The following is a 21,437-nucleotide window of genomic DNA, read 5'->3' on the forward strand; positions in this document are numbered from 1 at the left end:
TCTGTCTCTCAAGTAACTAAATTAAAAGTGTTTTTTTTTTTTTTTAATGAACTTTAAGGGCTGGAGGGATGGCTTAGTGGTTAAGGCATTTGCCTACAAAGCCAAAGGACTCAGGTTCAACTCCCCAGGATCCACATTAGCCAGATGCACAAGGTGGCACATATGTCTTGAGTTTGTTTGCAGTGGCTGGAGGGCCTGCCATGCCCATTCTGTCTTTCTCTGTCAAGTAAATAAATAAAAATAAAAATATTTCTTAAAAATGAACTTTAAGTAGGAGAAGTTTGAGTATTCTTTTACTCCCTATTTCTACCCTCAGGGCTGGATTGGTTTTATGTCTGTCATAGAGATCTCTAGGACCTGACACCCTTAACACAACCTTGAAACAAAGTTTTCTTCTTCTAGGGACACCCTTAGCCCATTGCTCTAGAATGCAGGGCCCAAGGCAAAGCTTAGATGTTAATGAATAGATTTGAAAGAGAAACTTATCCAAGTTACCCTTAAAAAAAGGAAGTTTAAACTGGGTGTGGTGGTGCATGCCTTTAATCCCAGCCCTCAGGAGGCAAGAGGCAGGAGGATTGCCAGGAGTTCAAGGCCACCTTGAGTCTACATAGAGAATTCGAGGTCAGCCTGAACTAGAGTGAGACCCTACCTTGAACCACCACCACCACCAAAAAAAAAAAAAAAAAAAAACCCACAAGAAAAAGGAAGTTTTAACTGTATAGCTATGATTTCTGCCTCAGGAAAATAACAAAAGCCTCACAGACTTATTACAATGACTCCTGCTGTGACACGTGTGCAGCTGTGGACTCTGGCAAAATCCTGGTCATTAGCAACCTCCTATACAACCAAGTACCAAAGGAGCAATGCTCTCTTGATTCCAAACAGACGGAAGAGCTTCTCGGTGACAATGGAGCAGCACATAAAAGGGATATGGACCTCCTGAACTATAGAATGAGCTTCTAGGATTTTCCTTTCAGCAAGCTGACATCTACGTTATTCTTTGGTAACCCAGAATGACTGGGAGGTTTAAAATCCCCAGGAATAGCTGAGCGTGGTAGCTCAGGCCTTTAATCCCAGCGCTTGGGAGGCAGAGGTAGGAGGATCATTGTGAGTTTGAGGCCACCCTGAGACTACACAGGGAATTCTAGGTCAGCTTGGGCTAGAAAGAGACTCTACCTAAAAAAAAAAAAAAAAAAAAAATCAGAACTAAATATTTGGTAGTCTTGGTCTTTGTCTACAGTTAAGGACTAAGACATTGCCTTTCTCCTCATCTGTGAGGCTATAATCCTAAACATTGGAGAGATACATTCTCTTACACATGAAACACTTACTGCCTTAGTGAAGGGATTCAAAGAAAAAATAAATCAACATCCAGATAAACTAAACTATTTCTAATGCTGACAGGGTTTCACTTTTTACACACACTTCATGTGATGAAGTGGCTTTGTTTTTTCAAACACAAAATGTTTCTTACCTACAGTATGTGGATCTTAATGACTGTGACACAGGTGTCAGAGGAATTCCATTTTCATCTAAGGCCCATGACAGAGAATAGCTAAGTTTTCCTGATGTCAAAAGACAAAGTTCTTCAGTTCTGGTTCCCTCAAGAATAAAAGGCACATCTATTTACAGAAGACATTGAAGACATGTTAAATTTTCGGAAGTGTAGTTTGAGCATAGTGTCATTTCCTCCCCTGACCTCTACTTGCAGATGTGGAAGAACATAAATGAAATTCTGTGCTGACTGGAGATCTTATCCTAGCATCTCCCATCATCTTGCCTCAACCCTCTGTGAAAGGGAGGAAATACTGAGCCAGGTGTTAGAAAAGGAAAGTAGACCTCAGCATCTGTACTTTCCTTTTTTTTTTGCCTGAATTTCTGAACCATTCTTTCTGGAACTGGCTAGGAAGGACCACTGGTAGTAGAAAGAAAGGCAGACTTCCTCCCTTGCCCTGCATTCCCAGGTCTTCTGCCTCTCCCCATATTTTTTGTCAGTCTCCTAAGTTTACCAATGCTCAGTGAACTATTTCTGAGTTTCCATATTCCATAGGTTTTGAGTCAGTCTCATATCTTGGGTTTCCTTCCACACCCCTACTTTTCTGCTTTATCTGAACCCAAAGCAAACAACATTCTTTGTCATTCTTTGTTCTTTTCAGATTCTTTTGTCTACTTATTTTCTTCTTTCTCCTTGCCAACTCTTTCATACCGTCTTATTTTTATTATAAAGGTATAAGTGCAAATTCCTAAGAAGGTGTAGGAGAGGCATCTTGGGGAGGAGAAGAAAAGCAGTGTTCTCAGAGAGGAGAAAACAAAGTTAACTGCATGAGGATAGTAAACTGAAAACCAAATTAAAAGAAAATGCCTTCTTTCTTGTCCTTTTCTCAGTCCCTTGCTTTCTCCTTTTCTCCTCTTCCTTACAGCTTGAAGAATGACCCACATGTCCTGGAGCACCCTTAGGTTCCCTCAAAGAGAGGCAGAGCAGAGAGAATATCCAGTCAGAAGCAGCCATCACACACCAGAAAGCACAGTGCTCCTTCCTTGCAGGGCCTAGGAAGAGCTCGAGGTGCTAATGGCAAAATGTGTTTCTCAAAGACCTGATTCAAGACGGAAAGTTTTTTTTATTAGGTAGAAACTTTGTATGGATGCATCATATGCTGGCATCGTCATTTCCCTCCTCCCTGCCCCCACTCCACTGAGAGTCGTCTTCACTGGGATTGCTGGTATTCACCATGGAGTTGTGCGCTATGAGCTGTGAGACCAGCAGGCAGTCAGTGTAGTGGGGGAGAGGCAATGTCTCTGGATATTCCCTCCTACTCTGTGGCTCCTGTATCCTTTCCACCTGTTCTGCAAAAGTCCCTGGCCTTTGTGGGTGTGCTGTAAGTCTACGTTAGTGTTGGGCTGCCGGCAGCTTCTGGATTCCTGGTTTGGTATGTTCTGAGTACCCTTAGTGTCTGTCTCTGGCTCAGGTTGTCAACATAGGAAGTTTTAATAAACAGTATAATTAATAAAACATTTTTGAGCCAGATATGGTAGTGCACACCTTTAATCCCAGCACTCGGGAGGCAGAGGTAGGAGGATTGCTGTGAGTTCGAGGCTACCCTGAGACTTCACAGTGAATTCTAGGTCAGCCTGGACTAGAGTGAGACTCTACCTCAAAAAACAAAACAAAACAAAAAGCAGAACATTTTTGAGCTTGTGTGTGTGCATATTATTTGTATGCATGTGGGTGCATGTTGTATAGGGGCACATACATGTGCTCATGCACGTAGAGGCCAGACGTTGCTGGTGGGTGTCTTTCTAAGCTGCTCTCCTCCTTAGTTTACTGAGCCAGAGTTCTCGCTCGAACCGGACCGTGCCGACTGTGCTAGTCCACCGGCCAGCATGCCCTGCCCGCCGCCGTACTCTTACCTCTGGCCCTCAGACTTGCAAACACTTCGCGGGCTGAGCTGTCTTCCCAAGCTCTAGTTTTTAACATCTGAAATAATTTATTTTTTTTACCAAATACTATAAATACAGGGTTCTTTTTTGAGATAGAGTCATGCCATGGAGCCCAGGCTGGCCTCCTGACTGCTGTGATACAAGCAGATGCCACCAAGCCTAGCTTGGGTTCTTTGCTCATGCATATAGGGTAATTTAGGATTTGGAACTCAGGAAGAAAATTGGGGGAAAGAAATATCTTAAATAAACTCACTGCTTCCTACTTCTCCATCCACAGGAATAACCATCTTATCAGAACTAAATTCTGTATATTCCAAAACAGTTTTGCCTTTCAGCTCTGTCTTGTTTGGTAAAGGTAAATACAGTTTTGCCAGTAAACTTGTCCTTTTACTTACTTCATAAACCTAAATATAAAAGAAATGGTGACACCTCACTGAAAATGTAACATGAAAAAAATTAAAACTATAAGGGTCCTAAAGTAGCATGTTTGCATTAACTTTTTAAAATCCCAGAATAAAAATGTGTACCGCTTTATTACATTCCATTCACACAATTAAGGGGAAATAGTCATAAAGCCTTAGAAGCCTTTTGCTGCTTTCATAGAAAATGAATTGACTGCAAGGCTTATAAATACAGTTTTGAAAATATTGGCACATCTAACACAACACCCTAAATAACTTGCTTTTGTGTAGTATGCTTAGTGTTTACTCATTTCAGCCTGGTAAAAATTATAGAAGCAGATATTATTTTTCACATGTACTAAATGAAGAAATGAAAGTGCAGTATTTTTTATTTCAAATTATTGAAACCCAAGTTGAATGGTTTAGCAAAAGAGAGTCTTTGGCTCCTGTACTTAAACAAGCCATGGGAGTGGAGAAGAAGGTAAAGTTCTAGAAGGAAAGGGCTGGTGTTGAATGGATAATGCACAGAGGTTCACTGGGCACTAAACTCAAGTCTCTGATTCTACATGCTGTGTTTTCTGTATAATTATACATTAGTCTGCCATAACTATAAGCCTATGTGTATGTATATATTTAGTTTTTTTTGGGTAGGGTCTCATTGTAGCCCAGGTTGACTTAGAATTCACTATGTAGTCTCAAACTCATAGCAATCTTCCTACCTCTGCCTACCAAGTGCTGGAATTAAAAGTGTGTTCTACCACACCCAGCTAAGCCTACATTTATTTATTATAGACAGAGAGAGGGAGAGAGAGAGAGAAAGAGAGAGAGACACACACACACAGAGAGAGAGAGAGAGGGAGAGAAAGAGAGAGAAAATGGGTAGAATGGGTGCGCCAGGGCCTCTAGCCACTGCAAACAAACTCCAGATGCATGTGCCACCATGTGCATCTAGCTTACATGGGACTGGGAGAATCGAACCTGAGTCCTTTTGCTCTGCAGGCAAGTGCCTTAATCGGTAAGCCATCTCTCCAGCCCAAGCCTACATTTTTTAATAGAAAAAAAATCTTGGGCTGGAGAGTTGACTTAGTGGTTAAGGCACTTGCCTGCAAAGCCAAAGGATCTCAGTTCAATTCCCCAGAACCCACATAAACCAGATGCACAAGGGGGCACATGGATATGGAGTTCATTTGCAGTGGCTGGAGGCCCTGGAGTGTCCTCTCTCTCTCTGCCTCTTTCTCTCAGCTAAATAAATAAAAATAAAACTATTAAGAAAAAGTTAGGAACAAAATCTTCAAAGCTCAGGAAACAATGCAGAAGAAGGGGTGGAAAAGCTGTAAGAGCCTTGGGGTGGGTGGGATTAACCTGAGACACCATCCCCCATTCCCACAGAGACGGACTAAGGCCTTCATGACCCCACAGTGAATACCAATAACCCCACCTGAGGGGACCCCCAATAGAATGAGGGTGGGGGAGAAGGAATATAAGACTATTACCTTTTTAAAATATAAAAATCTTGGGCTAGAAGGATGGCTTAGCGGTTAAGGTGCTTGCCTGCAAAGCCAAAGGACCCAGGTTTGATTCCCCAAGACCCACATAAGCCAGATACACAAGGTGGCACATGCATTTAGAGTTCATTTAGAGATCCTAGCATGTCCATTCTCTCTGTCTCTCACTCTGAGTATCTCTCTCAAATAAATTAATTAATTAAAACAATCTTTATTTTGACCTATGTTGTTTTATCACTGGTTGGGGAAGCATGAGTGCTCTAAAAAGAAAGAAATTAGAGATCAGAGCTGGAGGGATGGCTCAGCAACTAAAGCATCTGCCTGTAAAACCTAATGCCCTGGGTTCAATTCCCCAGGACCCAAGTACAGCCATATGCACAAAGTGGTGAATGTGTTTGAAGTTGGTTTGCAGCAGCTGGAGGCCCTAGAGCACCCATTCTGTCAGTCTCTCTCTTCTCTCTATCTCTCTCTGCTTGCATATAAATAAAAAATATTTTTAAAAACTATTTTATTTATTTGAGAGAGAAAGAGGGAGGGAGAGAGAGAGAGAGAGAGAGAGAGAATGGGCATGCCAAGGCCTCCAGCCATGGCAAACAAAGTCCAGATGCATGCGCCCCGTTGTGCATCTGGCTTACGTGGATCCTGGAGAATTGAACTGGGATCCTCTGGCTTTGTAGGCAAATGCCTTAGCTGCTAAGCCATCTCTCCAGTCCCTAAATAAAAATATTTTTTAAAAAGAAGGAAAATCAAGGTTGGGGGTGTCCATTGTTCTTGAAAGATAAAGAATGCCACACAAAGTGATGGCTGATTAGTTAAGAAAGAAAAAAAAGTAAAGTCAAATAGGGCAATACTTTTTATGATGATCATTCATTTAAACCTACACAGTGATCCCTTTGAAAAAGGTGTCCCCACTGCAGAAAGGCTTGTAGGAGGTGTAGATTTGTAAAATAAATTCTTGTTAAGTCAGTTAATTATAGTTAAAAAGAGGAAATGAGCTGAGAAATATATTCAAATATTGAACTGGCATTTTTCTTATTTTTTTATTTGTTTGAAAGAAAGAAGCAGATAGAGAAAGAATGTATGCGCCAGAGCCTGTAGCCACTGGTGTTGTGAATTTGCTTAGGTATGCAGGTACATTGTTAGGCTAGGTTGAGGCCAGACCCTAGCGTGATCAATGTACTGATGTTGAGAAAGGATACGGTCTTCAGCAGCTGCAAAGGCAGCAGTCAGCACCACTGCATGGCTGTGGCTGTGTGGAGCATCTTCAAAGGGTCAGCAGTGATGATGGGCAGTATATAAGTGGTGCAGCATGAAAGTCCAAAAGCCCAACAGTAGAAAAGTACAAGGATGCAAGAGAAACACAAACATTCTTAACTTGGTTAAAGTGAAGAATGAGTAAATAGTATGAAAAAACCCAGGAGTGGTGGCACACGCCTTTAATCCCAGCCCTCGGTAGGCAGAGGTAGGAGGACGCTGTGAGTTCAAGGCCACTCTGAGACTACATAGTGAATTCAAGGTCAGCCTGGACTGGAACAAAACCCTATCTCACAAAAAAAGGTGAGTTAAAAAGTATGAAAAAGTACGGAATTGACTAGAAAGTTATGTTAGACTCTATTGAACTATTTCAATTTTGCAGCTAATTAATAGTGAAATTTGTCTATAACTAGATTCCCCTCTCTCAGTGACTTTTTTTCTCCTTGACTTTTTGTTTGTTAGGGAAATGCAGTAAGGGATAAGAACATAGAAAGATTCAAAATAGACATTGATCTATTGTGAGAAAGATTTAAATGTTAAGTGATTAAATTATTATACTATGATTTGCTTTAGAAACAATAGTAGGTAAGTATGGGCAACATTTTTTATCAGTAAAAGTAGGTGTGCCTGGCATGGTGGTGCACAACTTTAATTCCAGCATTTGGGAGGCAGAGGTAAGAAGAGCACCATGAGTTTGAGGCCACCCTGAGACTACATAGTAAATTTCAGGTCAGCCTGGGCTAGAGAAAGACCCTACCTTGAAGGCCCCCCCCCCAAAAAAAAAGATAGATAGGGGCCTGGAGAAATGGCTCAGCCATTAAAGGATCTTGCTTGCAAAGATTTTCAGCCTGGGTTTGATTCCCCAGCACCTATATGAAGTCTGATGCCAAAGTGGCATATGCATCTGGAGTTCATTTGCAGTAGCAAGAAGTCTGGTATGCCTGCTCTCTCTCTCTGTGTCTGTCTTTCTCTGTTTGTAAATAAGTAAATCAATAAATTTTAAAAAGCAAAGTATAGCAAGAGACTGAAATCATTACATAGGGCTGGGGAATGTATAGGAATTATTTAATTCTCACAATAGCAATGCAACTTATTGCAGTCTAAAAACCTTCTTCAAACTTCCTTGTAAGTTAATTATGGTGCTGCATATATGTGGTTGGCTGGATTTTAGTAGAAATACTTGGAGCAACAAAAAAATGAATAATTTTGAACTTATGGCATAAAAGATCATAAAAGAGATGGGTAATATATTTATTAACTATAAATATATTGCTAGTTATAGAAAGCAGTCATTTCTTAATATAAATGAAATAACTTATCACATATAGTGTAGCTAAAATAAAATTATATATGGCATAAAATAAGACTTAAAAATGAATGAAAATGGCATACCTCCAAGCAAATTGTCTCAGGCCAATATATTAGCTGAATATTGAAAATTTGCTGAAACATAACTTTAAAATCAAACTGTAGGGGAGATACTGAAGTGCAAGAAACCTGTTTATCATTGTAAAATATTTTAATAAAATATTTAAGCTTCTGAATTTTGGCTCTCCTCTTTTGCTCATGCCTAAAAATTGAACAAATCATTGAATGATCTATGAAAAGCAGAAACAATGTAAAATATTATTCAAAGTGTATTTTAGCATGCTAAAAGGATAATTTTAGAGGACAAACAGTATTTTAAAATATTTATTTATTTATTTAGTTCAGGTAGAGACAGAAAGAAGCAGAGAGAAAAAGAGAGAAAGAGAGAATAATGAGCATGCTAGGGTCTCTAGCCACTGCAAATAAACTCCAAATACATTCACGACCTTGTGTATCTTGCTTTGTGGGTGGTGGGGACCGAACCTGGGTCCTTAGGCTTTGCAGGCAAGTGCCTTAACTGCTAAGCCATCTCTCTAGCCCACAAATAGCATTTTAAAGTCAAAGAGAATGTACCTGTATTTGGAAAAAATTATCACTTTACAGCTAGATATTTTAAAAGAAAGATATACACTTAAAAGTAGATAAAGAACTAAAATCAAGATTTAGATGTTTATTTTACTAAGTTTTAACTTAAGGAAACTTAACATTCACTAGATGTCTTTAAGAAGAGAAAACTAAGGGACTTGTACATAGGGGAATAAGATTTACCTTAAGAATTAAAAAATATGAGTAATCTGCTGTGATCCTGACGGGCTTTCCTCTGTATGTGACTCGCTTTTTCTCTCTGCTTTCAATATATATATTTTTGGTATGTGTGTTTGGTAGTTTAATTATAAAATGGCGAGGAGAGGTTCTTTCTAGGTTTTGACTGGTGTTCTAGAGGCTTCCTGTATCTACATTGGCATCTCTTTCCCAATTTGAGGGAAGTTTTCTTCTATGATTTTGTTTAAAAACACCCATTATGCCATTGGAGTGAAAGTCTTCTCCTTCTACTATACTCTGATTTCTTATGTTTGATCTTTTCATAGTGTCCCGAATATCTTGAAATTCCCATTCATACTTTCCCATTAGTTTGTCTTTCTCTTTGTTGGACTGTATTAGATCTGCTACCTGGTCTTCTAGTTTAGATATTCTGTCCTCTCCTTCATCCATTCTACTGGTGAGATTTTTTGTTTGTTTGTTTGTTTCGAGGTAGGGTTTCACTCTAGCCCATGCTAACCTGGAATTATGTAGTCTCAGAGTAGTCTGGAACTCATGGATCCTCCTACCTCTGCCTCCCGAGTGCTGGGATTAAAGTCGTGTGCCACCATGCCCAACTATACTGGTGAGATTTTCTACAGAGTTTTTTTATTTCACTGACTATGTTCTTCATTGCTAGTATTTCAGACTGGGTTTTCTTTATTATTTCTATTTACTTATTTATGTTTTATATTGACCTCCTTGTGGAGGTTCCTGAGATAGCTAATAATAGATTTACCACATGATCCAGCTATACCACTCTTAGGCATATATCCTAAGGACACGTCTCACTACCTTAGAGATACTTGCTCACCCATGTTTATCACCACTGTATTCACAATAGCTAGGAAATGGAACCAGCCTAGATGTCCCTCAACTGATGAGTGGATAATGAAGATGTGGCACATTTATACAATGGAGTTCTACTCAGCGATAAAGAAAAATGAAATTATGAAATTTGCAGGAAAATGGATGGATCTGGAAAGTATTATACTTAGTCATGTAACCCAGGCCCAGAAATCCAAATATCACATTTTCTGTCTCATATGAGAGAAGTCCAAATGATTGGACTTCTACGTGAATAAGAAGAAAACTCAGTAGCAGAGGCCAGTAAGCTAGAAAGGAGATGTAAAGGAAATATAAATGGAGGGAGGGGGGACTTAATAGGATTATTATATATATGTAAGTAGAAGAACAGATTAATGGGGGTAAAAAGGCCTAAGTGAGGTCAGGGGAAGTGATTGAGTAAAGGAAAGGTGGAGGGAGGGCTAATAAAAATATAAGAGGATATAAATAAGTCATGTGAGAACCTACTTTTTTGGACAATGGAACACTCAGGAGCCATAGATTGTTGCTAGAAAATTTTCAGTGCCAGGGATGGGATACCTTCCAGTGAGTTGTTGGCCAGGGAGTTCCCTGATACCCCCAAAATATTATAGGCCATTGCTTTCCCACCAGGAATAGATGGTAAGACTCTATTGCTGAAGACTCCACATATTTGGGCTGCAAGGTCACTGAGAAATCCTGCTGTATCTCAGCTGTAAACTTCCTCCAAGTAGGCCAGCTGACAGAAAGCTAGAAAAAGCCACACTGCATGCAGTTCAATGGGAGAGAGATAAATTATCAGTGAAGATATTCAATAGTGGACACTGTAAGCCTTATATTTGGTCAGCCCGGACAAATGAGCCAAAGGGTGAAATAGTAGCACATCTGTTATAGGGGAAACCAACCACCCTCTAATTTGACTGGAGGCCCACTCCATGGGAGGGAATACATCCCTGATACTGAAAACCTACAACAGGGTACTCATAAGCCCTAGGGGTATAACGTCTGTTGCTGTCTGGCTAAATGTATATACTATGCTCACCAAATTGCCCAGTAAGCACTTCTCTTAATGTTCATACCCATATGTTAATGCTACTCTCACTTTTGGTTAGAGAAGCTTCTCTTTTCAGATGGCAGTGACCTTGGGATGACTCAGAAGGCACCATGGTGCTCAGAAGAAGGGACAGAAGAGTGTTCAGCACTGAAACATCTCTATCACACCTTCCAAGGCTCAGGGTTCATTGTGGAAGAGGCGGCAGAAAGAATGTAAGAGCCAAAGGAAGAGCAGGACTCCTTACATTGTACTCCTCCAGACACAAAATGGCCTGGATATCCATGACCTCACAGTGCCTGATACTACCTACACATGACTATCATAATAGGAGGAAAAGATCATGACATCAAAATAAGAGAGAGACTGATTGAGAGGGGGAAGGGATATGATGGAGAGTGCAGTTTCAAAGGGGAAAGTGGGGGGAAGGAGGGAATTACCATGGGATATTGTTTACAAATATGGAATTATACATACATACATACAAATTATGGAAGATATATATATATATACATGTACATGTATATATATACATACACATACACATATATATATCTTCCATAATTTGTACCATAGGACAGAAAATCTAGGGTACTTCCCTGAGGTTTCTATGGAAATACTTGCTGGAAATAAAATAGTCCCATGAGTGGTCTGATGGTCTATCCATTAATTTCTTTACCCAATTAATATTTAGTGAGCATATTTTCAGCTGCAAGTCAACTTACATAAAGATGCTAAAGTCTTGACCTCCTTTGCTAGAGGGGAGAAAGCTAGTTGGAAGATAAACCCCAGGGTTAACCATAAAATCCCTCTCTATTTCCTATCTTAATCATCCTACAGACCCAGAAAGATTCAGTGTTTCTGTACCCTCTGATCTTCCCTTTCCTCTCAGAGGGAAAGAAGACAAAAGCTGTTCCTTCCTACCTCTATGCTGGCTTCTTCTATCTCCTAATCACTTCAGTAAAAGCTGTCCTTTATCCTATCCTCTAAAAGTAGTTTCAACAATGAACTCATGAATGGATTATGCAAATCTGCTACTTTGGTTTATATGGATCTTCAGGAGCTATTGCTTTTTTTTTCTTTACCTGTAAACCATCTTTCATTCTCCATTCTCTTTATTCCTCCTAGCCCTGGCATTGACTTATTACAGTTTTCTAGAGAATTAATTTTTTTTCAAGTAGATGTTTAAATGGAAAGGCTCACATCAGATAATATTGGCTTTGAAAATGCATAATGTATTATATCTTCTTTTGCCTTAACTTCTACTAGGTTTTCGCCTGGGTTTTCAGCACAAAGAGCATGTTCCTTCTCTTTATCCTCTTTCCCTCAACTTCTATGTCATGGAGCCTATTTCCTTGCTTGCATTTTTGTTGTTGTTGTTTTGTTTTTCGAGGTAGGATCTCACTCCTCCTCCTCCTCCTCCTCTTCTTTTTTTGAGGTAGGGTCTTACTCTAGGCAAGGCTGACTTGGAACTCACTTTGTAGCCCAGGCTGGCCTCGAACTGGCAGTAATCCTCCTACCTCAGCCTTCCAAGTGCTGGGACTATAGGTGTAAACCATCATGCACTGCTCTGGCCAAACTACCTTGTAAATATTTATGTTTAAACCATGGATCAGTGCTGTTCTCAGCCTCCATCATAGAAGTTGATTTCTGCAGGGGTTGAGGTTCATGCAGAAATATATGGTTGGTGAAAGGGCTGAGGAGTGACTGTGGGGCACTCCATCCTACCTGGGATGTCTACAGCACCCAAGGCTCTGGAAACCTCATGAAAGAAGGGGTAGAAAGAAGGAGGATGTGGGAAGATGGGAATGAGTGCTGTGGAATGCCACCTTCTGGACACAACATGGTCCTTATACTCAGGACCTCACAACAGCTGAAGTTTCTTGCACAAGATTGAGCCTGTCAACATTCCATTAGGTAGGGGGAGGGACTCATGATACGACATCCTTCTCAGAGGCAATTCATAGTTTTTGGGGAAATCATGTTCTTCAACAGTTCAGTCTCTGGTTAAGTAGCCCATAAGCCAATAAATACCTCCCTAACCATGCTCATACAAGCCATCCTAATTTAACCTAGTGGATTACAAAAAAAAAAAAGATAAGGAAGTAAGAAGGGGGTTAGGCTGGAAAAAGGCGTTCAACAGGAATGGGAAGAAATAAAAGCAAATAATGGGGTTCAATATGATCAAAACATATACCTGTGTGAAATTGCTAAAAATCAACTTAAAATTGAATAATAAAAGGAGATTGGCAAAGGGTCCCTGTTGCAGTCAGGTTTGCATTGCTGGTAGAAATCACCCAACCAAGAGCAGCTTGTGGAAAAAAAAGAGGTTTATTGGGCTCAAGGAGAAAGCTCCATGATGGCCGGGAAAAATGATGACATGAGCAGAGGGTAGACATCACCCCCTGGCCAACATAAGGTGGACAATAGCAACAGGAGGGTGTTCCAAACACTGGCTTGGGGAAACTGGCCATGACACCTATAAGCCTGTCCCCAACAATACACTCCCTCCAGGAGGCGTTAATTCCCAAATCTCCATCAGCTGGGAACCTAGCATTCAGAACACCTAAGTTTACGGGGGATAACGATTCAAACCACCACAGGCCCTCTAGATATGGAATAGTTTTATGAAAGCCAGGAATCCTTTAACAAGCAAAGGTGACAATGTAATTAATTTCACAGTGGTTTTTCTATCCCATCTGTCTGTAAGTAAATAGAAATTACTATCATCAAAGACCAAAAATGATTATTAAGATTGCTAAGGATGAGGACTGGAGAAATGGCTTAGCAGTTGAGGCACTTGCTTGCAAAGCCAAAGGACCCAGGTTCAATTCCGAGGACCCACATAAGCCAAATGCACTGGGTGGCACATGCATCTGGAGTTTTTGTTTGCAGTGGCTGGAGGCCCTGGTATTCCCATTCTCTCCTCTCTTTCTCTCAAATAAATAAAAATAAATCTAAAAATTAAAGAAAGATTGTTAAGGAAGACAGCATAACCTTATGGTAAACAAGCTTAACTGGCTCATGTCCTACTATACATGTATATTAGATAATGTCCTCAGAGCAAGTTAACCTCTCACTAGTATAAACTCTCCCTCACATACATGAGGATAATGTACTCCATAGAGTGATAGGAATAATCAAATGTGAAAACATAGCAAGAAAAATGTAGCAGAGTGCATACTCATACTCACTTAAGAAATATAACATTATTGCAAACACTAACATTAACAAATAATATGTGGTGAAGAAATAATTCTTTAAAATGCTTACAATGAACATTTGAGTATGTTTGTTAATTCTGCTGTGAAAGAAAGTTGTGGCATCAAAGTAATTGGCTTTATTCTTTCAATATCTATTTCTTCAAGTTCTGAAGCTGAAGACAAGAGGTTCTAGAAACCAAAAAATGAATATGAATACCATGTAATCACTTTAGGACAACTATACTTAAAATCAGACTTCTATTTTCAGTATTTGTTTGATATCTGTTACAAATATCAAGATTTTCTGTTCTACCAGACAGTGAGACACTGAAGCCAGTTAAGCTAAGTGAATGGCATTTTGCAATCCAAGTACCTCCTGGGCTTCTTCTCTCCAGAATGGATTATCTTCAGTTTCTTTCTCAGTCTCAGACACTTCTGATATTTGTGCTTGTGTTTGCTCATCACATTTATCCATTTTTATCCTAGTTAATATAAATTAGTTAAGTCAGAAATAACATAGTTGAGAGTTGCTAGAGGTCTTATTTAAATTGAGTTGTCTTCTAGCTTTGTAAGATTTGTTTACCTATTCAAGTCCTTTGCTGACTGCATGGAATAGTTACCTCTCTTCCAGATTTTCTCCCCACTTAATATGAAGTGCAGGTGTTCGTGGGCACTTCCCCAGGAGACTAGGAAGAGCAAACAGAGCACTCACTCACCGCTGGAACTGTAACCTTATTGGAGTACTGGTAAACCCTTGCTGTTGTCGAAGGGATTTTATCTGTTTCCAAGTCTGTGATATACTGTGGAGTAGGGAGTGGTCCTTTTCTCTCTCAGAGACATACAGCTGTTTTGTATTTCTACAACAATAATAACATATCAGAGATATAGTTATGGATTAGAACTGTAAATCATTTAAAGCGTTGTGGAAGAATGTACTGGACTCACTATTCTGAACCAAACCCCTTCACCTTATTTATTTATTTTTCTATTTTATTTGTATCTGAAACCCGTATCTTGTAATTTTATTTTATTCACTGCAAATCCGTCATCAGGAAAATCACTCCTGAAAGGTTTTTCACTATTCATTCAAAAACCCTTCCCCCCTTCCTTCCCTCCTTCCTTCCTTCCTTCCTTCCTTCCTTCCTTCCTTCCTTCCTTCCTTCCTTCCTTCCTTCCTTCCTTCCTTCCTCCCTCTCTCCCTCCCTCCCTCTCTCCCTCCTTCCCTCCCCTTCTCTCCCCTCCCCTTCTTCTCTCCCTCCCTCCCTTCCTTCCTTCCTTTCTCTCTCTCTCTCTCTCACACATACAAATAAATAAGTAAACAAACTTGAATTGTTCTTAAAAATCCCTTGATAAATTCAAATTCTCCTGAAAAAAGTTCTAAGTAGATATTTATAAGAACAGAATAAAGGAACAATAAAAGAATGAGTGTTGGAAACCTGGACATTTTGATGATTTTGCTTGCTACTTATGCAATACTTAGTTAACTTCTGGCTAATACTTTAATATTTATGACAAAAATTGTGGTACATTCTGATGCCTCCACGGTTTTTATTTCACTACTTGTAAGGTCCAGTCTGGCAGTCACAAAGCTGTCAATACAGGAGTGGTTCAGATTTCATGTGTCAAAATCTCAAAAGATCTTTATGGTAAAGTACTTGGTATGGATTCTTATTTAGTTAAAATACATAAGGATAGAAAATTACTTCCAAAATTCAACTTCTATCACTTCCTCAATGGTCAGGAGAGTCTACTCCCAAAAGTGCTTTTTAAAATTTTTTTAAAATTTTTATTTATTTGAGAGCAACAGAGAGAGAGAGAGAGAGAGAGAGAGAGAGAATGGGCGCGCCAGGGCCTCCAGCCACTGCAAACGAACTCCAGACGCATGCGCCCCCTTGTGCATCTGGCTAACGTGGGTCCTAGGGAATCCAGCCTTGAACTTGGGTCCTTAGGCTTCACAGGCAAGTGCTTAACCACTAAGCCACCTCTCCAGCCCATCAAAAAGTACTTTTCTTAAGACATTAAACTCAGACATGACCATGGATTCTTCATGCTCTAATCAACTTTTAAAGCCCTCAACCTACCAATACTGTTACCATTAGTAGTTGAGTTTTAACATGAGTTTAGGAAGGGACAAATAGTAAAACCATAGCAGCAAAATATTCTCAGTTTTCATCCATGTTGTAGCATGTGTCAGAATTTCTTTTTAAGGCTAACATTCCATTGTATATATTACACATATATTTTTTGATTCATTCATTGATATGCACTTGTGTTGCTCTGCTTTTTGGCTATTGTTAATAATGCTGTTATTAATATAGTTGTTAAAATATCTGTTCAAGACTCACTTCTTTTAGGCACATAATGCAAAGTAAAATTACTCGATTATATGGTATTTCTAATTTCTTGTTTTTTTTTTTTTTTTCTTTTTCTTTTTTGGTGCAGGGGCTTGAACCCTAGGCTTTGCATAGGCTAAGCAGGCATTCTACCACTGAGCACATTGCCAGACCTAGAAATTCTATTCTTGTTTTCAGAGGAGCCACCATACTGCTTTCATGGTGGCTACATCCTTTACATTCCTATAAGAGGTGCATAAGAACTCCAATTTCTCCACATTGTTCTGTTTTCTTGGTAGTAGCCATTTCAGTGAGTTATTGTATATCTGATTGCTTTTAATACAGTTCTTTTGTCTTTGCCCACAGTGTACAAAATATATTAGTTTTGGCTGATGCGGCTTCTTGAATTCATAGATCAATGTCGTGACCATTAATTTCTAAAGTAAAATTTATCAGATCAAGCATCAATAAGAGACACACCGCTTGGCAGTCTGTGAGGGCACCTCCACCTCCGGGAAGGATTAACTGAGGGAGGAAGTCCTTTCCCCAGAGCAGGCAGCCCTTCCAGTGGCCGCTTATACATGAAGAGGTTCCAGGAAATGGCAGGGCCTTTTGCCTGGCTCCCTTGCTACTTGCTGGTGAGTCATCTACCCTGATCTGCCATACTTCCGAGGCATTATAACCCATTTTTCAGTCTTCCAACTAGACTGAAGTGTTTCTCCAGGAATCCTCCAGGGCTCAGTGCCCAATTTGGACTACTTGAGGCATCTAGCTCTATGGATTGAATCGCTATGGATTCTCTGACTCTCTGTAGCTGCTGTTGTGCTGTCCCATCTTACCAGCTAAGCCTAACTAGTAAATCCCCTTTCTAATATATATTAATTCTATTGATTCTATTCCTTAAGAGAGCCCTGAATAACACAGATGTTTCCCATTAAGTTTAGAAAATTTCTAGCATTATTGAAGGAGGATAGGAGAAAGCTAGCTTCTTTTAAAAGCAGTTTCAGTTAGGGATTGATGCTCAAAGAGAACCATGAAATGCCATTCCACATGCCAACATAAAAATGGAACTGGTGGGCTGGAGAGATGGCTTAGTGGTTAAGCGCTTGCCTGTGAAACTTAAGGACCCCGGTTCGAGGCTTGATTCCCCAGGACCCACGTTAGCCAGATACACAAGGGGGCGCACGCATTGGAGTTTGTTTGTAGTGGCTAGAAGCCCTGGCGTGCCCATTCTCTCTCTCCCCCTCTTTCTCTCTCTGTTTGTCACTCTCAAATAAAGAACAACAAAAAAAATGGAACTGGTGTCTGATCGAGATTGAGTACCCTTTACTACCCAGTCTAGCAGGCTGCTACCAGACAGCCCTGAATGGGCTGGCCCAGAGATCCGCCCCCAATCTACCAACTAACCAATCTAGTCTTCCCCTTGCCTATAAAGACTCCTGAATCTCTTGGTCTTTGCTTTGATATCTGGCCTCTCATTCTTTGAGCCTCACTGTTTTCCTTGCTGGCTTTCTCTCTTTCTTTCCCTTTCTTTCTTGCCTGCTTGCTTGCTTGCTTGCTTGCTTGCTTGCTTTCTTCCCTCCCTCCCTCCCTCCCTCCTTTCTTTCTTTTTTCTTCTGAGGTAGGGTTTCTTCTAGCCCAGACTAACCTGGAATTCACTATGTGGCCTCAAATTCACAGTGGTACTCCTACCTCAGCCTCCCAAGTGCTGGATTAAACACCCTGTATCACTTGCCCTCAACCTCTCCAAACACACATGGCAGATGCCATGCAGGCTCCTCCCAGGTTTTCCGACACAAGCTCCTGCACTCTACTTGGCCATGTGCCAGCAGCTTTCATCTCTCTTTAAAAGCCTCAGTTTCTCTTAAGTTCATGTGCTCACAGCTTTATCTTAATTTTTCTTTAAAAGCCTCAGTTTTGAAGCGGGGCGTGGTGGCACAGGAGGATTGCTGTGAGTTCAAGGACACCCTGAGACAGTGAATTCCAGGTCGGCCTGAACTAGAGTGAGACCTCAACAACCCCCCACAAAAAAGCTTCTCTTTTTCTTATATGCACATGCTTGTGGCTCTACTCGTTTTTTTTTCCCCCAAACCCTCATTTTCTCTTAAACAAACTTTATAAACTATGCAATATTTCTGCATGACAGTGTGTTTCCTAACCTCCACAGTTTGTGAGTTTTCCCTTAAATAAACCCCACAATTCATGATTTCTCCCTAAATACACTTAATAATTTATAATTTATCCTTCTTATCAATCTTTGTCTTTATCAATTCTTTGTTAAAGGTAGAAAAACTTGTGGGTTATAAATTCTAGAAGACCCCCCCAAACCTCAAAATCTTGCATCATTTTTTCTCTTTGGCTACTGCCTTGCCTCATTTTCTTTCTCTTCTCTTTTGGAACTTGGCTGTATTAGACTTTCTTATTTTATCATCTTCTTTATTTTCTTATATTGTATATCTGTGCTTAATTTTAGACAGTTTATTTTGAACTAGTGCTATAGTTTTGATATATAATGGCCCCAAAAACTTGGTTCCTGCCTGGTAATAGTGTTAAGAAATGACTGGATCATGAGAACTTTAATCATTAATTCATTGATAAATTCATAATGTTCATATTTGGGAGGTGATGTAAACTAGGAGGTGAGGGCTTGCTGGAGGAAGTAGGTCACTGGGCACAGGTTTTTAAAGAGTGTATCTTTTTTTCTTTTTCTTTCTTTTTTGGTTTCTTGAAATAGAGTCTCACACTAGCCCAGGTTGACCTGGAATTCACTATGTAGTCTCAGGGTGGCCTTGAACTCACAGCAATCTTCCTATCTTGGCCTCCCAAGTGCTAGGATTAAAAGGATGTGTCACCACACCCCACTAAAGAGTATATCTTGTTCCTACATCTTCCCACCCCTCTCTCTCCATCCTGGCCTGCCCTTAGGTGAGCAGCCTGCTCTGCCACATTCTCCCTTTATCATGGCCTCAGGTGTAAGGAGCCGTGCAGACGCCATTACAAGATGGTGCCGGTTTCTGGTTTCTTCTTGGTCACAGTTGAAGTAAATAAGCACAGTGCGCATGTTCACTTATGCAAGCGACCTGGTGTGGGCAGATGCTAATGAGGTATCCAGGGAATAACCAATCACTGGCGGTCACATATCCTTTGGTAACCAATCATTAGTGGACATGCAGTCAAGAACCCTATATAACCCGTGGCCTTTCCTGGTTCAAGGTCTTCGCATCTAGCAGCTTGGCAGTCCCCAATAAAGTGTGTACAGAAGAATCCTGATTGTGGCGTCTTCCTTGCTGGCGAGGTGGGCGCGACACTCAGGCCTCTTCAGGCCCAAAACAAACTTCAAGCTGACCAAGTGCTGGATCTTGACACAGACATGAAACATTGACTAACATAGCTAGCATCCAGCTCAAAAGTTCTCTATGACTTTATGTTTTATCTTTTCTGTGTATGTGGCATGCATGCATGCATGTGTATATGTGTATAGAAGCCCAAGGTTGATTTTGGTGTCTTCCTCCATCACTCTCCATTTACTGAAGCAGGACTTCTCAGTTGAATCCACCGCATGACGCTTTGGCTTGTCTAGCTAGCCAACGTTCCTTGGGGATTCCCTGTTTCTACCTCTTGAACTGAGGGTACAGGTGGACTGCCACATACCCTCCTAGCATTTACAAGGATGCTGAGGTCTCAACTAAGATCCTCATGCTTGTATAGCAATGCTTCATCTACTGAGCCAACTCCCCAGCCCTGAATTTTGGTCTAGTTTGGTTTATTAAAGCAAACCCACTGAATTCTTGACCATGGTTACTGATTTCTTAGTCCCTGTAATTTTTCAGTTTTAAATTTAAATATCAGCTTTTATAATGTTTCTTTACAAAAAATACTTTTAAAAAATTAGCTTAATGTCTATGACTATAGTATAGGAAAGGGTTAATATAGGAGAGTTATTTCTATAGGACTACTGTTTCAAGGCATTATGTCTTTGAATATTCTCTTTGTATTGTCTGCTCTTATCTCCTCCTTCTGGATCCCTTAATGGCCTTCAGCTCATTTAGGATATGTGTGTGTGTGTGTGTGTGTGTGTGTGTGTGTATTTTATTTATTTATTTATTTATTTATGAGAGAAAAGAAAGGCAGAAAGAGAGAATGGGCACACCAGGGCCTCTAGCCACTGCAAACAAACTCCAGATGCATGTGCCACTTTGTACATCTGGCTTACGTGGATCCTGGGGAATTGAAACCTGGGTCCTTTGGCTTTGCAGGCAAGAACCTTAACCCTAAGTCATCTCTCCAGCCCAGACTCTTAATTATTTTTACTGTTCACAGTACTGTCTCTTCAAGTTCACAGATTCTTCTGCCCACTCAAAACTGCTTTTAAATCCACTTTTTAAAATCCCTTAATTGAGTTTTCCATGTTAGTTACTCTTTGGAAATTCTTTTTCGAAAAGTAATAGCAAGCTCCTAGTAGTTTTTCATCAAGAAGTAGTTTTTAATCAACAGGCATTAAAAATGCAACTACTTGTTCATGGCATTTCTGTAAAATGCTTATACAAATATGAGTCTTAAAGAGAGATTTGGACCATCTGTGAATCTCCTAAAGATGAGAGATCTTTTATTTTTAAGAATTTGTATTTTCCGGGGCTGGAGAGATGGCTTAGCAGTTAAGCGCTAACCTATGAAGCCTATGGACCCTGGTTTGAGGCTCGATTCTCCAGTATCCACGTAAAGCAGATACACAGGGTTTGTTTGCAGTGGTTGGAGGCCCTGGTGTGCCCATTCTCTCTCTCTCTTTAAATCTTTCTCTCTGTGTGGCTCTCAAATAAATAAATAAACCCCAAAATTTTAAAAATTGTATTTTCCATAGTAAGTACAACATATTGTCTGAAAAAGGCACCTAGTACACAATTAGTCAAAAATTTACCTTATCTGCCAATAATAATCTTGCAAAGATTTTCTAGTCAGCTGGTTTATTTCTGAATTTCCAATTGCTAATTTCATAGCATCGGTCAGTGCTTTCAGCTACAACAGAGAAAGAGCTCTTTGGTATATTTTGTTCATTTGTAACCATCACTCTAACTCATCTTTACATATAGATGCATGCAACAGAAGCCCAAATGTATAACGTTTTGTATATCATTCTCTTCCAAAATATATAATCATAGCAAGGCATAGTGGTGCATGCTTTTAATTCCAGCACTTGGAAGGCTGATGTAGGAGGACTGCTGTGAGTTTGAGGTCATCCTGAGACTACATAGTGAATTCCAGGT

General features: G+C 40.1%; 1 protein-coding gene across 1 annotated transcript in view; it reads right to left on the minus strand.

The window, feature by feature from the left end:
• Cc2d2b (coiled-coil and C2 domain containing 2B) overlaps positions 1-21,437 on the minus strand; it is a 101,280-nt gene that overhangs the window by 50,167 nt on the left and 29,676 nt on the right. Inside the window, exons 11-17 of the mRNA XM_045148424.1 lie at positions 21,092-21,189; positions 14,560-14,700; positions 14,217-14,325; positions 13,914-14,032; positions 7,991-8,168; positions 3,692-3,842; positions 1,475-1,622 (exon numbers count right to left, since the gene is read on the minus strand). Of these exons, the coding sequence (XP_045004359.1) occupies positions 1,475-1,622; positions 3,692-3,842; positions 7,991-8,168; positions 13,914-14,032; positions 14,217-14,325; positions 14,560-14,700; positions 21,092-21,189 (944 nt within the window). The remainder of the gene's footprint in view (positions 1-1,474; positions 1,623-3,691; positions 3,843-7,990; positions 8,169-13,913; positions 14,033-14,216; positions 14,326-14,559; positions 14,701-21,091; positions 21,190-21,437) is intronic.

Source organism: Jaculus jaculus, chromosome 1 (assembly GCF_020740685.1).
Source record: "Jaculus jaculus isolate mJacJac1 chromosome 1, mJacJac1.mat.Y.cur, whole genome shotgun sequence".
NCBI lineage: Eukaryota > Metazoa > Chordata > Mammalia > Rodentia > Dipodidae > Jaculus > Jaculus jaculus.